Genomic DNA, 13,609 nt, shown 5'->3' on the forward strand with positions numbered 1-13,609 from the left:
AGAAAATAAATTTTCTTTTAAAATATCCGGAAAATCCTTTACGGGTAACATTAACTGTTTTAGAACCTGGGATTACGCAATCAGTACTATTTGGTGACTCAAACCAAGGCATGATATCACGTCTTCATTTTCCAAACAAGCTATTATCTGTTGGAATGATGACGATACTAAGTGTATATGTATAGCGCCTGTCTGCAGATTTGAGGAGACGGAAAAAGGTATCACTTAGAATAAACTGCGTGCTTTTAATTAATAAAAATACTGAGAGATGTTGACAACAATGTATCTACGTATGATGCACGATCCTCGCAGTAGATAGCGCTATTTATGCAATAGCGAAAATCAGACCTGAAAAAAATCAGGCCTGTACGGGACTCGAACCACTGACCTGCTATGCAGCTACTTAACGGCCTGTACGGGACTCGAACCACTGACTTACTATGCAGCAACTTAACGGCCTGCTCCCAGTTGGCTTGTTAGCTCAATTGGTAGAGCGCTGCATTAGTATCGTAGAGGTCAGTGGTTCGAGTCCCGTACAGACCTGATGTTTTTCAGGTCTGATTTTCGCTATTGCATAAATAGCGCCATCTACTGCGAGGATCGTGTATCATACGTATCTAATACCGCAGTTCAAAATATATGAACTTCATATATTCATTGTATCTTATTTATCACTTTCACGGGTTTATTACGAATCAACTTAACGGCCTGCTCCCAGTTGGCTTGTTAGCTCAATTGGTAGAGCGCTGCACTAGTATCGCAGAGGTCAGTGGTTCGAGTCCCGTACAGGCCTGATTTTTTTCAGGTCTGATTTTCACTATTGCATAAATAGCGCTATCTACTGCGAGGATCATGCATCATACGTATCTAATACCGCAGTTCAAAATATATGAACTTCATATATTCATTGTATCTTAACAATGTATCTCTTGATATTAAAACTCACGGCATTGTAAATCTAGAAACTTGCAGACTTAACAATCATTCTTACAAAGTAGCAAACTCATGTAAAGTTAAGTGCTCGTAACAATGAGTGATACAAATCAAGTACTTGTCCAACCCTTCGACAAAAATATTTCTTCGTAGACACTGCTTCCAAAGAAGTCTCTTAAGACTCCTTTTTTCATTGTAATAATAGCGGAAAATTCAAGAAGTTTTAATTTGTGCGACTTGCGAGGACAGATCTCACAAAAAAACTTCATCTTACGACGAGAAATTTGTATTGCTTAGTGTATCTTGGCATTTCATTATTCTCTAAGCGTTTAAAGGACTCTCGAAGAGATTGACAGCGACAGAGACATTACTATGCAGCAATGGCTCTTAATAGTAGTGGCCTATTAAAATTTTCCTTTGCAAGCAAGCTAGATGCGGTCACCGATCATCGATAGGCAACGCTGCAGAAAATACTCCACCTCACCACTTTGCTCAGATGTAGATCATCAGAGCGCGTAATCTGAAGATGTTTGGGTTTCATGTCTCTTGAGGAACTCAGAGTTAATATTTGTCCCATACCCGCGACAAAACGGAAAGCCTGATATTTTCAGGCAATTTTACATTGCTGTAGAAAAGATACCTTTGTTTGCCAAAACTTATAAAAGCCACTGTGATCTACTCTACCGATTCAACAGACTCCAAGGATTCCAAGTTCTTCGGAATCGTTGACGGGAAATACTTGAAAGTCTTAAGTGGAGATTTTACTGGCGAGTGGCACGTTGCACCTGCTGTTCTTGGGGGACTCGTTCTGATAGTCCTTGTGTTTATTTCTTGCCTGTATTGGAAGGAAGATACGAAGAAAAGGTAAGTGTGTGATTTATTATAAATATCGAAGTTTTTCTCACCACTGTGATCTCGTTCAATACAAACTTGTCGTTACAATATTTTCCTTGATTCAAATGTAAATAAAAGGAATTGATTATCAATTTACGAAGCCCCGTATTGTCAAACAAATTTTCCATGTCAGTACCATAGGAAATACAATGAGAACTGTCTGGAGAATATGTACACTGATTTAAGGGTATAAAGGCTTAAAAGTAGGATACCCCATCTTGAAGTTAGTACGGGAAAAAAAAACTTCTTCCATCTCTGGAATTCTTCTGCTATCTTACTTTCCTAATTTGTGTACAGCCCTAATCCTTACCTTATAACATGATCAGTTCATCACAAATTTCAATTTTCCTTTACTCTCACACATTACTAATCATTGTGTTTATCATTTACCTTTGTAGAAAATGTGTTGTCTAGTACATTGGAGTAATCCCTAAGTAGGCACACTTTGCTTTCGTTAGGCTTTAGAAATTGCAAAAAGGATAAACGTTGCCATTTTTCTGATATTTATTCTAACTTTGACCTTAAGGTAATAGAGTATTTGTTTAATCTATCGTTTTCAGCACAACCAGCCCCGAGAAAGGTGAAAGACGCACAGAGAATAAGCGCACTGTCCAACATGTTGCGTTAAATGATCTTTGCTACACCGTTGAAAATGAAGTCACCTATGCAGCCCCTGTTGCGACAGACAAAAATGACTCAACCATTGACATGACAGTACAACCTGTCACCGCAAGTCATCCCCAGTCCTTTACTTTATGCTTGCGCAGTCCACCAGTATCACCGCTGACTTAATTTTGGATTCACAGATGCTCTCACTGATGCAAGCGATGCTAATTATTAGAGCGACTTTGAAGAACTTGTTTAGGTTGTAGAAGATTTATCATATAATTTTATAAATCAGTAGCTTTGAGCTCTAACACCCCTCTAAGCTTTATTTTCGTTTCATAGTCTTTTTAAGACTTTGAATTGAGGAAAAAAGTAGTAAAAATTACTTAAAATGTAAATCAGTTTGATGTGATTTGTCAAAAGAAACTTTGGAAAAGCTATTTCACCTATTTTGACGACATGAATGCACGGATTCCATGCAGGGATTTCAGCAAGCTGATTGGCGGAGAACCTGATGTCAAATAATCCTTGTGGAGAAAGCTTAAACAGTGCGCTGATTAAGAAACAAAGTGAATTTAGTAAGATAAAATTAAATATATATTTCACTTATTTATGGTTCAATAGGCTGGTGGCTGATGTAACGCGCGCTCTGATGATCAAAAGCAGATTCGGCACGCATCCTCACCAGAAAATAATAAAAAACAGTTAGGACAGCAGTTGTTTTCAATAACTTTCCTCGACTACGTGTCCCGCATTTCCTCGAATAAGTGCCAGGGCGCTTATTCAAGAATTCGGCTGAACCCTCTAATTCCCATGAGCGACCAAGACAGAATTTCTCCCAATAAAATCAGTACAATATCAAGCAGACAGGAAACGAGAATAACGAAAAAAAGAAAATCAGGGGATTTTCAGTTGATCCGATACCAAATTTTCTAAACTCACATCATAAGAATTGTAAGGCAGACAGTAAGTAGAATATCTAATGAGATCTTGCAAGTGAAATGGTCAAGGGCGTTGTTTCGTCAATACGATGAGTTATTAACTTGATTTCCTGATTGACTTTGATTGACACTAAGTTACGCAATTAAGCCACGTGAATAAGTCTGCTTTCAGTTCAGATGTTTTAGATTCCAAGTTACCTTAATGTTTTGCTGACCTGTCGCGCTGATCCGTATTCTGTTATACCCTGATTTGTTATATCTGTTGCTGACCTGTATACCGTGAAACAATCCTACTAGAGATCGCCAAAGAAGTAAGTTATCAGTGCTGTAATTCTAGCTAATAGTTTGACTCGTGTGTTTATGTATCGATAGATCCTGTTCAGTTTCTTAAATGTATTTCATTTCCTCTCTCTAGATCGAATAATAATATACTGGAATAAATTATACGATTTGCGTAAGTTAGTTGGATTGCCTTTTTGGTTTATTGGACCATTTCATTCGATTTCTTGCCTGATGAAGAACTCGCGCTGATCGACAACGGACATGGCTGAAGCGGCGCTAAAACAAGCGAAGATTGACCGACTTTCAGCCAAATCGGCCTTCACAAGGGCTGGAAAAGCGTTAGTACATGCCATAAAGCATCAGAGACCTCCGAATGAGGTAAGAGACGTCTTAATTAAGCTACAGGGAGTGTATGAAAACTTAATGGTGAAACACGAGGATTATACCAAGCTCATTGAAGATGACAGCGTATACGAAACTGAAGAAGAATGGCTCTTCGAATGTCAGGAAATATTCATGCGGTTTGAAGTTGACGCCAAAATGTTTATTGAAAGTGTGGAGCAGTCTAGTTCGAATGATTTAGCTAAGAGTGGTAATTTAAGTAAAGGAATAGAGAGTGTCACATATGATGAAGTGCATGAAAGCGAAGGAATTTCAAATATGCTGTCGGCAACACCTAGCCCAAGCGACGATGCACTGCAAGTTATAAAATTAGTTGAACAAGCCGATCCAGAAATTAACGTCGAGAAAGGTGCCGACTCGGTACAAGTAATTAACACCGACCAGACAGCTGATTATAAGCCAATTAACGCAAAAAACAATGTGAACAAAATCACGTCAACCGCTGGTACAGTGAAATTGCAGCAAAGTCCTCTTGACGCTGGCGCCTGCACGTTTAAATTGGAAAAACCCAAGCTTCCTGTTTTCGCTGGGAATGTCCGAGTTTACGCCATCTTTCGTTCAGATTTCAAGCACGCAAAAGAGGCGAAGTACTCAAAAAGAGATTCAATCACATTCCTGCGTAGGCGCCTGCGAGAAAAGCCACTCGAGCTTATTAAGGGAATCGGAAGTGATTATGACGCGGCCTGGGAGTATCTCGACTCCATCTATGGCGACCCAAGGTTTGTGTCAGACACTGTGACTCAGGACATTGCTCAGTTCAAAGCCTTGCGGGAAGGGGAGGACACGCGATTTTGCGACCTCGTACATCTGGTTAAAAGATGCTACAATACATTATTGGAAGTTGGTCTCCCTGGTGACATGAACAAAAGCCATATGCTTTCCATAATTGAACAGAAAATGTGCGCGGATGACCGAAAAGTCTGGGCGAGAGATTTGGAAAATGAAAATAAACCTGTTACCCTTGAAGCGTTGATGAATTGGATGAATGTTGAAATGAAATCGCGAGTGCGCGCCACAGCGCCAATCAGAGTGGGCACCTCTGGTAAACGCCCTGTGAATCACTTTAGGTATGATAGTGACAAATCCGTTTGGCACAAATGTTGGCTGTGCAAAACTTCATCACACTGGCCTGACCAAAGCCCGATATTGATATCCCTCAGCATTGACGAGCGGATTGCAACTGCAAAGGCAAATCATCTGTGCTTCAGCTGATTGAAAAGGGCCGGCAGAGGACACACTATGGATAACTGCAAGCGCAAACAACAGTGCGCAAAGATGGAGAATGGAACTCGTTGTCCACAGCAGCACCATCAACTCCTGCACAAGAGCAATTCTGTGAAGATTGGCGTCGCCACTACAATCAGCCCCAATGAAGCAATTCTTCCCTTCTTATCTGCTAACATCGGTAGCGTCAACGGTCTCTTTAAATGCGGAAACGTATTTCTTGACTTGGGCGCGCAAGTAAGCCTTGTCCGACGGGACACCGCTGACACTCTCAGTTTGAAGGGAAAAGATGTGTCCATAACGATTACTAAAGTTGGTGGCGAGGAAGAAACAATTAAGACAAAGGAATACAATGTTCATCTAATCTGTACTGACAACAACAGGCGTTTTAACGTTAAAGCAATCGGCATCCACAGCATCAGTGACAAGATTCCGGCAGTGAAAACCTCGCATTCACCGAAAGTTCTTGGCTTACCAAACAGAAGACTTCGCCGTGGAAAAGGGCACGTTGACCTGTTGATTGGTATTGATCACGCACGCATGCATGCTGGTGAGACAAGACAAGTGGACCACCTGCTAGCTCGCAAGTCTCCACTTGGGTGGGTAGTTTTTGGAGGAAACCCAGAGCAGATCAGTGACGTAAACAGCATATTACATGTCAAGTACTCCTCACCAATAGACCTGACAAGCTTCTGGACAACGGAAACTATGGGCGAGGCCGCGAAACCCTGTGTCTGCGATGCAGCCAAACTGACTCAAGCAGAAAGAGAAGAAGCCAAGCTCATAGAGGGGTCGTGTTTCAAAGTCGAAAACCAATGGATGATCCCCTACCCTTGGAGAAAAGATCCTAACCTACTGCCAGACAACAAAGAATTGGCTATGAAACGCCTAGAGTCAACAGAACGACGCCTGAAAAGAAATCCTGAACAAGCTGAAGCCTACTGTAAACAGATGGAGGAAATGGAAATAATGAAATTTGCGCGAAAGCTGTCAAAAGAAGAACAAGATGAGTATCATGGTTCTGTTCATTACACTCCCCATCACGCTATACTGAGGCCAGACAAGAAGAGCACACCTGTTCGAATTGTTTTCAATTCATCCTCTGCATTCCAAGGGCATACGTTCAACGATTACTGGAAAAAGAGTCCCGACCTTTTAAACGGCATGTTTAGAGTTGTCCTAGGATTTCGAGAGAGAGAAGTTGCCATAGTAGGAGATATCATCCAAGATGTATCATCGGGTCCTTATTCCCGAACGAGATCAACATGTACACCGCTTTCTGTGGAGAAACATGGAGACAGAATGAGAACCTGACATTTTTGTCAAAACAGTTCTGACATTTGGGGACAAGCCTGCACCCGCCATGGCGCAGACAGCCCTAGGAAAAACAGCGCAAGAGAACAAGACAGGCTACCCAGCAGCGGCCGAAGTGCTAACAAACAACACGTACATGGACGACATCTGTTAGTTTGTAGACACAGAAAAGGAAGCTCAAAAATTAACAAATGACGTAGACAATGTTTTGAAGACAGGAGGATTCAAAGTTAAAGAGTGGATCTCTAACAAGGTGCTCAAAGAGAACGTAAGCGGTGACGCAGAGAAGGAAATAAATCTGTTCAAAGGAGATGAGGAAAAGGTCCTGGGAATCCTGTGGAACTTCAGAACAGACAAGTTTCACTTCAGAGTGGCAGTAGACTTACTGAAGCTACACAACAGTCTAAGCCATGTGCAGAAGATGACCAAAAGAATGATCCTGAGTCAAGTCGCTCGCATTTACGATCCGACTGGATTTGCAGCAGCTTTCATCGTCAGAATAAAGATAGGAATGCAAAGACTGTGGCAGCTGGGAGTGGATTGGGATGACGAGGTGCCACCTGCAGTGTAGGAAAGCTGGATTTCACTCTTCCAGGAAATTAAGGAACTAGACAGTGTGTCCTTCGAAAGATGTTTAACGGTAGTCAATGCTGTGGAACCGCCGATGTTATGCGTTTTCGCTGACGCATCACAAGACGCACTCGGTGCATGTGCCTACGCACGCCAGAAAAAGAATGACAACACTTACGCAGTCAAGTTCATCGCAGCGAGGTCGCGAGTATCCCCGCTGAAACAGCTGACAATTCCGCGCTTTGAGCTCCAGGCAGCCGTTCTCGCTAGCCGCCTGGCCAAATCCATTCAGGAAGAATCTAGGATACAGTCTAAAGATGTTAAGTTTTTTACCGACAGTACGATCACCTTGGCCTGGATTCGAAGTCCGTCACGCAGCCTTAAGTAAAAGTCTTTATTAAGCATTCTAAACAACAAACGTGTTTAGTTACAATGATATGAACTCAGCAATGATATGAACTAACTAAATTACTAACTGACTAACTAATAAGAGAACAAACATCTATTAACAAAAGTCCTCTTGAAACGTTCAGTTCTGACAAGCGGGAGAATATAATTATGGCGCCTCTTACGTAGCGTAACCATTGGTCGCTCAGGTGGCAAAAGGTCATCTAAAGCTGTTGTAAAATCGCTGTCGGTGATCTTGGCCCACAACTTCTTATCTTTTAGAATAATAATATTTTCAATCGAAAAAAGCTCTTTACAGTAGCCAAGCTTAAAAGCTCTCTTGAACAGCCTGTCTATGCGACTCAGATACTTATGATAATACGCGCAGCCCCATACTTCTACAGCATATGTAAATATAGGTAGAATAAGACTGATAAAAAGAAGATGAAGATGATCCAGCGGCAGTCCATAGAATTTACAAACACGTAAGATGTACAGACGACTACTGGCTTTCGATATAATATTATCAAAATGTAAATCCCAGTTACACGGATCAGATTGAAAAGTCACACCCAACAACTTCAGACATGGTTTACGCCCTATAGAAACCAGAGGAGCAAGTAAGGCCATAGTGGATTTGCCTCTAAGAAGCATCTCCCACGTTTTCTTGAAGTTTAGTTGCATACGGTTAGCAGATGTCCATGCGACGATCGATCGGACCTCCTCAGCTGCTGAGTTGCCGTTGTTAGCCCGCGATTTTACTGGAATACTTAATGTTAAATCATCAGCATATTTCACAAGTAAATTCTGATTTGGTAGAATGGCTTTAATATCGTTGACCATAATAGAAAATAGTATAGGGCCTAAAACTGTCCCCTGAGGGACACCCCTATTGATATTTAAATAATCCGTAACAATGGCATCAACAACAACTCTTTGTTTCCTGCTTTGTAAAAAACTAATAATCCAATTGGTCACGTATGGATTTATGTCAAGTGTTTTCAACTTAGAGCAGAGGATATCATGAGGGACCGAATAACCGTTTTAAACCGTTTGTCTCCTCGAGAGTGGGAGAAATTCAAAGCAACTCAGATCCAAACCAGTGGAAGCATATACCCAGTGAGGATAATGTAGCTGACGACTTGTCGCGAGGGATCCGCGTTAACGAGTTACAAGGCAGATGGAAGTATGGCCCGGAGCTCTTATACCTACCAGAAAGTCAAGGACCAATTACGACAGCACCGCCGACCCCGAATGTAGACATGGAACGCCGTCAGATGCAGATACTGACCGCAGTCACAGCACAGAAAGTTAGCAATGGTATTGATCTATCCAAGTTCTCAAGCTGGAGAAGACTGATGCGTGTGACGGCGCGAAAACGTAGACTAGCAGAAAAGATACGGCTGAGAAAATACGACCAACACGGAAATGAAGGACCACGAAGAGCTTCAGCAAGCAGAAATTTATTGGATAAAGCAAGCACAGATAACACTGTACAGTCGACTGGATAGAGGGGAATTCAAATCGCTCAGCCCGTTCAAAGATGAAAACGGAGTTATCAGAGTTGTAGGAAGACTGGATGAAGCTATCGTGTCCTATGAAACGAGGCACCCTGCCCTTCTTCTAAGTGACCACTGGGTTTCCCTCCTTGTAACAAGACAAGCTCATCAGTACGGACACTCCGGCGTAGCAGCCACCACAGGCAAGACGCGAAGGAAGTTTTGTATCTTGAAAGCGAACAAGCTAAGCAAGTCCGTGAAATTTAAGTGCGGATTTTGCCGAGAAATGGCACATAAGACGGAGACGCAGCTAATGGCAGACCTACCTATTCTCCGTTTAGCACCACACACACCGCCATTTTACTACACCGCGTGTGATCACTTTGGTTCCTATAACGTCAAAATAGGGAGAAGCAAGACGACTAAGCACTATGGCGTCATCTTCACGTGCCTAAACACCCGGGCTGTCCATCTAGAGTTAGCGATTGACCTAACTACAACGGAGTTCATCCAAGTTCTTCGTAGATTCTTTTCAATCCGAGGATACCCAGCAGCAATACTAAGTGATAACGGAACACAGACGGTTGGAGCCGCTAACGAACTGAAAGAGATGGTGAAAAATCTAGATGACGATCAGTTACGCGAGTTTTGCGGAGGAAAGAGCATTAAGTGCATCTTCACAACGCCAGCTGCGCCACATCAAAACAGATGTGCAGAAGCCCTTATCAAGAGCTGCAAGAGATCACTGAAGATTGCAATCGGCGACCAACTTCTGACGCCTTTCGAGTTGTACACCTGCCTCCTAGAGATCGCAAACCTGTTGAATCAACGTCCCATAGGGTGCATTCCCAATGATCCAGACGACGGAGCGTACCTGTGTCCGAACGACATGCTCCTTGGAAGAGCAACTCCGGAGGTACCACAAGGTCCATTTAAAGATACCAGAAATCCTCGTAAGCGAGTAGAGTTCGTGCAAAGAATAGTTGATTCATTCTGGAGACGCTGGACTAGGGATATCTTCCCCACCCTGGTACCAAGAAAGAAGTGGCATGTTGAGAACCGCAATGTTAAAGTTGATGACATAGTTACGGTAGCCGATAATAACGCTGTGAGAGGCAAGTGGGCTGTGGGAAGAGCAACCAAAGTATACCCTGGAGATGATGGACGCGTTCGAAACGTTACAGTGAAGACATCCACCGGAGAATACAGTTGTCCAGTGACAAAAATTGCAGTAATTCACCCTACTGAAGGCGACGACTAAACGAACATTTGCTATGATAAGGACTGCGCCCTTATCGGGGTGGAGTGTGTTTCGTCAATACAATGAATTATTAACTTGACTTCCTTATGGACTTTGATTGACACTAAGTTGCGCAATTAAGCCACGTGAATAAGTCTGCTTTCAGTTCAGATACTTTAGATTCGAAGTTACCTTTATGTTTTGCTGACCTGTCGCGCTGACCCGTATTCTTTTATACCCTGATCTGTTATATCTGTTGCTGACCTGTATACCGTGAAACAATCCTACTAGACATCGTCAAAGAAGTAAGTTATTAATGCTGTAATTCTAGCTAATAGTTTGACTCGTGTGTTCATGTATCGATAGATCCTGTTCAGTTTCTCAAATGTATTTCATTTCTTTTCTCTAGATCGAATAATAATATACTGGGATAAATTATACGATTTGCGTAAGTTAGTTGGATTGCCTGTTTGGTGTATTGGACCAGGTGTAACGATGGGTACTGTTTGCTAGTTGCCCCGTTTGAGTGTCAAACTTAAGGGACGGGGCTTTTTGTATAACGAGTCATTTGATGTAACGCTTTGTGGTAGATATCAAACAAGACTTGGTTTCTTGGGTCGAGTGATTTCATCGCAACTAAACAAAGACTCCAACAGAGGGCAGGCGCCTATTGGAAGGAGAGCGCATAAACGATGGTGGCGCTTAGCGGAGAATTAGGACAAAAAATTAAAAGAACAGATATCACATGTGAGGGGATTCTGCAAGCACACTGAGATACAAATGACTGGAACGGAAAAGAAACTATTCTACTTTGCTGATTCGACCGTAATTGAAGCTTAAAAAGGTATCAGTTAAGTAGTATTGGAAACAGGTTTTGCTTGTATCCCTACTATTTAAGAATTTAAGGGAGGAGATGGTGGGGGCGGTTATTGGAGGGAGGCGGTTACCTGAGGGGGCTGGTTGTGGGCGCTTATTCGGGAGAGGGCGCTGGCTTTTACGAGTGTGGACGTTTATTCCGGGGAATACAGTAAGCTATTGCTATGTCAACTCGGCATCGCCTCAGTTTGGGTTGTACCATTACGACTTTACTCTTGGTTATTATGTGAGTAGTTAGTAACCAACAGCATTTCTGACATTTCTCGTGTAACCCAAATAGTCAACAAATCACAAATTAAATCAAATCACTCGTGTTATTTATCTAAACTTACACCCGAAATCATTCGAAATCTGTAATCCCATACCTACATGAAGAAAGTGGTCTGACCATGAACCCGAGTTAGTCTTCGTCTGTAAGAAATGATTGACAGTTCATAATCACGTGATTCGGAGCACATGCTCTCGCAAGTTAGCTTGGTTTTGTTTTACACACATCTTGTATGATTCTCGCTTAGTTGTGTTGGAATGTGAATCGAACGAATAAACAATTTAAATTTGGTTGTAGACGAACTCGAAATATTTGATATCGTCTCAGTGCTACTCTTTTCTACCCACTATCCATATAGCTATTGCTTGATGAATGACCAGCGGTACGTGCAAACGGCCAAATGAACCGTTAATAGAAATACTTTGTGGTAAATGGTTTTATTCCACCTCACCAGTTAAATCGAAAGTTTAAACATTTCTGTAACCAGCTACCCGTCTCATTAAATCATATCACGATCTTAATAAATTGTTGATTACAACTAATCTGCCATTACTCTAATTTGTTTCAGGCTATTTCTCGAAATTTCCATGATATCCTTCCAGCTTCGACAGAATTCAAATTAATGTGATTTTAACCCGATAGTTGCAAGATTATTGCCCAGTATTGGTTTGAAAGTCATTTATAATGTATTCGCACTAAAATAAATTTGTGATTATCAATTGAGGAATACTTTCGTCATAAAAACAGTGTGGAAATTTTCCTTTAAGGTATACCGTATCCGTTCGAGGTCCAATCATTTTGCACCGACCCGAAAACAGTTATCTTTATTGCGTGCCAGATCTGGAAAAATCGCAAGCGCATTTTGTACGTACGTCTCAGATAACATTTCCGATTCATTAATATGAATGCCAAAATTTCAGCATACTCATCGGTTGGGAACATGTCAATTTATTCTATATAATGTCGAAAGTGACTGTGGAAAGTTGAAATAAAATGATTGACAGGAAATCCGCAAAGGCGCGCCAAAACAAAAAGGCGGACAGATTTGGAGGAAGTATAAACGTTTTAATTCAGAGTTTGAAGGAGAGTACAAAAACAAAAACACCTAACAAAGGAAACTAACAACTGGCTAAACGTTGGAGAGTCTATGGCTTCCTAAAAAAAACAGTTTACACAAGAGCTCATAAGACCACTATGTGTAGAAATGCACACAGAAACGAAAATAGCGAAATTTCGTCAAAGTCGTCGAGTAAATATGTTCATGGATTTGACGATTTTGAAAAATTCTGTTAAACTCGTCAAAGCGAAATCAGCTTTGCGGAATTGACTATTTTGACGAATTTTACTCAAATACGTCCAAGCGAAATCAGCTTTGCGGATTTGACGATTTTGACGAAATCTTGCCATTTTCGTTCCTGCATGCATTTCTGCACATTTCCTATCGAGACAGGGATCAGATTCCTAGCACTTGATAGCTTTATGTGGTGCTTACTACTATTTAATAACTGATACCTAACTGAGAACCAGTGCAAACGCTCGATTATTCCTGACAAAAAGTTTAAAAGCTCGAAACGAAATCTTGTGTGAAAACCCCGACTTTCCCGGCAACAACACAAAGGCAAGTGACCGAACCAATGAGCCACGACCAAGAGGAAACCAGAGTCAGAATTTTTCATTTAAATTATTCAAAACAAGTAAGCACATGTGTTTTTATCGCTGGGCTAGATCAGCACACGTACTGATTCATTCCCTAATAATATACACGAAAAAATTTCTCAGTTCTGATTGGTTAAGATGAATGCAGTTTTGAGTTAATTCAGTGCAGAAGAGAGTTAATTCAGTACAGAAGAGGGTTAATTCAGTGCAAAGAAAGAAACAAACAAGACATTCTGATTGGTCAGAATGATTGGTCAATGTCAATGTCAAGGTCAATGTCACTTGCAGGGTTTGAATAAATTATTTTTGCACGTGATGCGCGCGCTTTTCTTCTGCGTAGTTATGAGAAGCTACCTGGTATTTTTTCATGTATATTATTAATTGCTCATGCAATTTTGTTAGTCTATGAAAAAATTTACTCGTGCTTATTTATTCCAAATTGCACTCGAAATCATGTGATTACCTCTACGAATTACACACAAATCTGCAGCTCAGCAATTTGTGCTGCTGCGTGTGC

General features: G+C 41.4%; 1 protein-coding gene and 1 pseudogene across 1 annotated transcript; both read left to right on the top strand.

The window, feature by feature from the left end:
* Nucleotides 1-3,917: 3,917 nt before the first annotated feature.
* Nucleotides 3,918-9,064, top strand: LOC148741714 (uncharacterized; annotated as a pseudogene).
* Nucleotides 9,065-9,393: 329 nt separating this feature from the next.
* On the top strand, nucleotides 9,394-10,313 carry LOC148741715 (uncharacterized). The gene has a single exon (XM_088744513.1). It carries the CDS (start codon nucleotides 9,663-9,665, stop codon nucleotides 10,311-10,313), a length of 651 nt encoding a protein of 216 aa, XP_088600639.1. The 5' UTR covers nucleotides 9,394-9,662.
* Nucleotides 10,314-13,609: the final 3,296 nt, after the last annotated feature.

The sequence above is a fragment of the Stylophora pistillata genome, chromosome 1 (assembly GCF_964205215.1).
Source record: "Stylophora pistillata chromosome 1, jaStyPist1.2, whole genome shotgun sequence".
Taxonomy (NCBI): domain Eukaryota; kingdom Metazoa; phylum Cnidaria; class Anthozoa; order Scleractinia; family Pocilloporidae; genus Stylophora; species Stylophora pistillata.

Coding starts and splice junctions, on each gene's coding strand:
- LOC148741715 (XM_088744513.1), top strand. CDS start 9,663: ATGGTGAAAAATCTAGATGACGATCAGTTACGCGAGTTTTGCGGAGGA.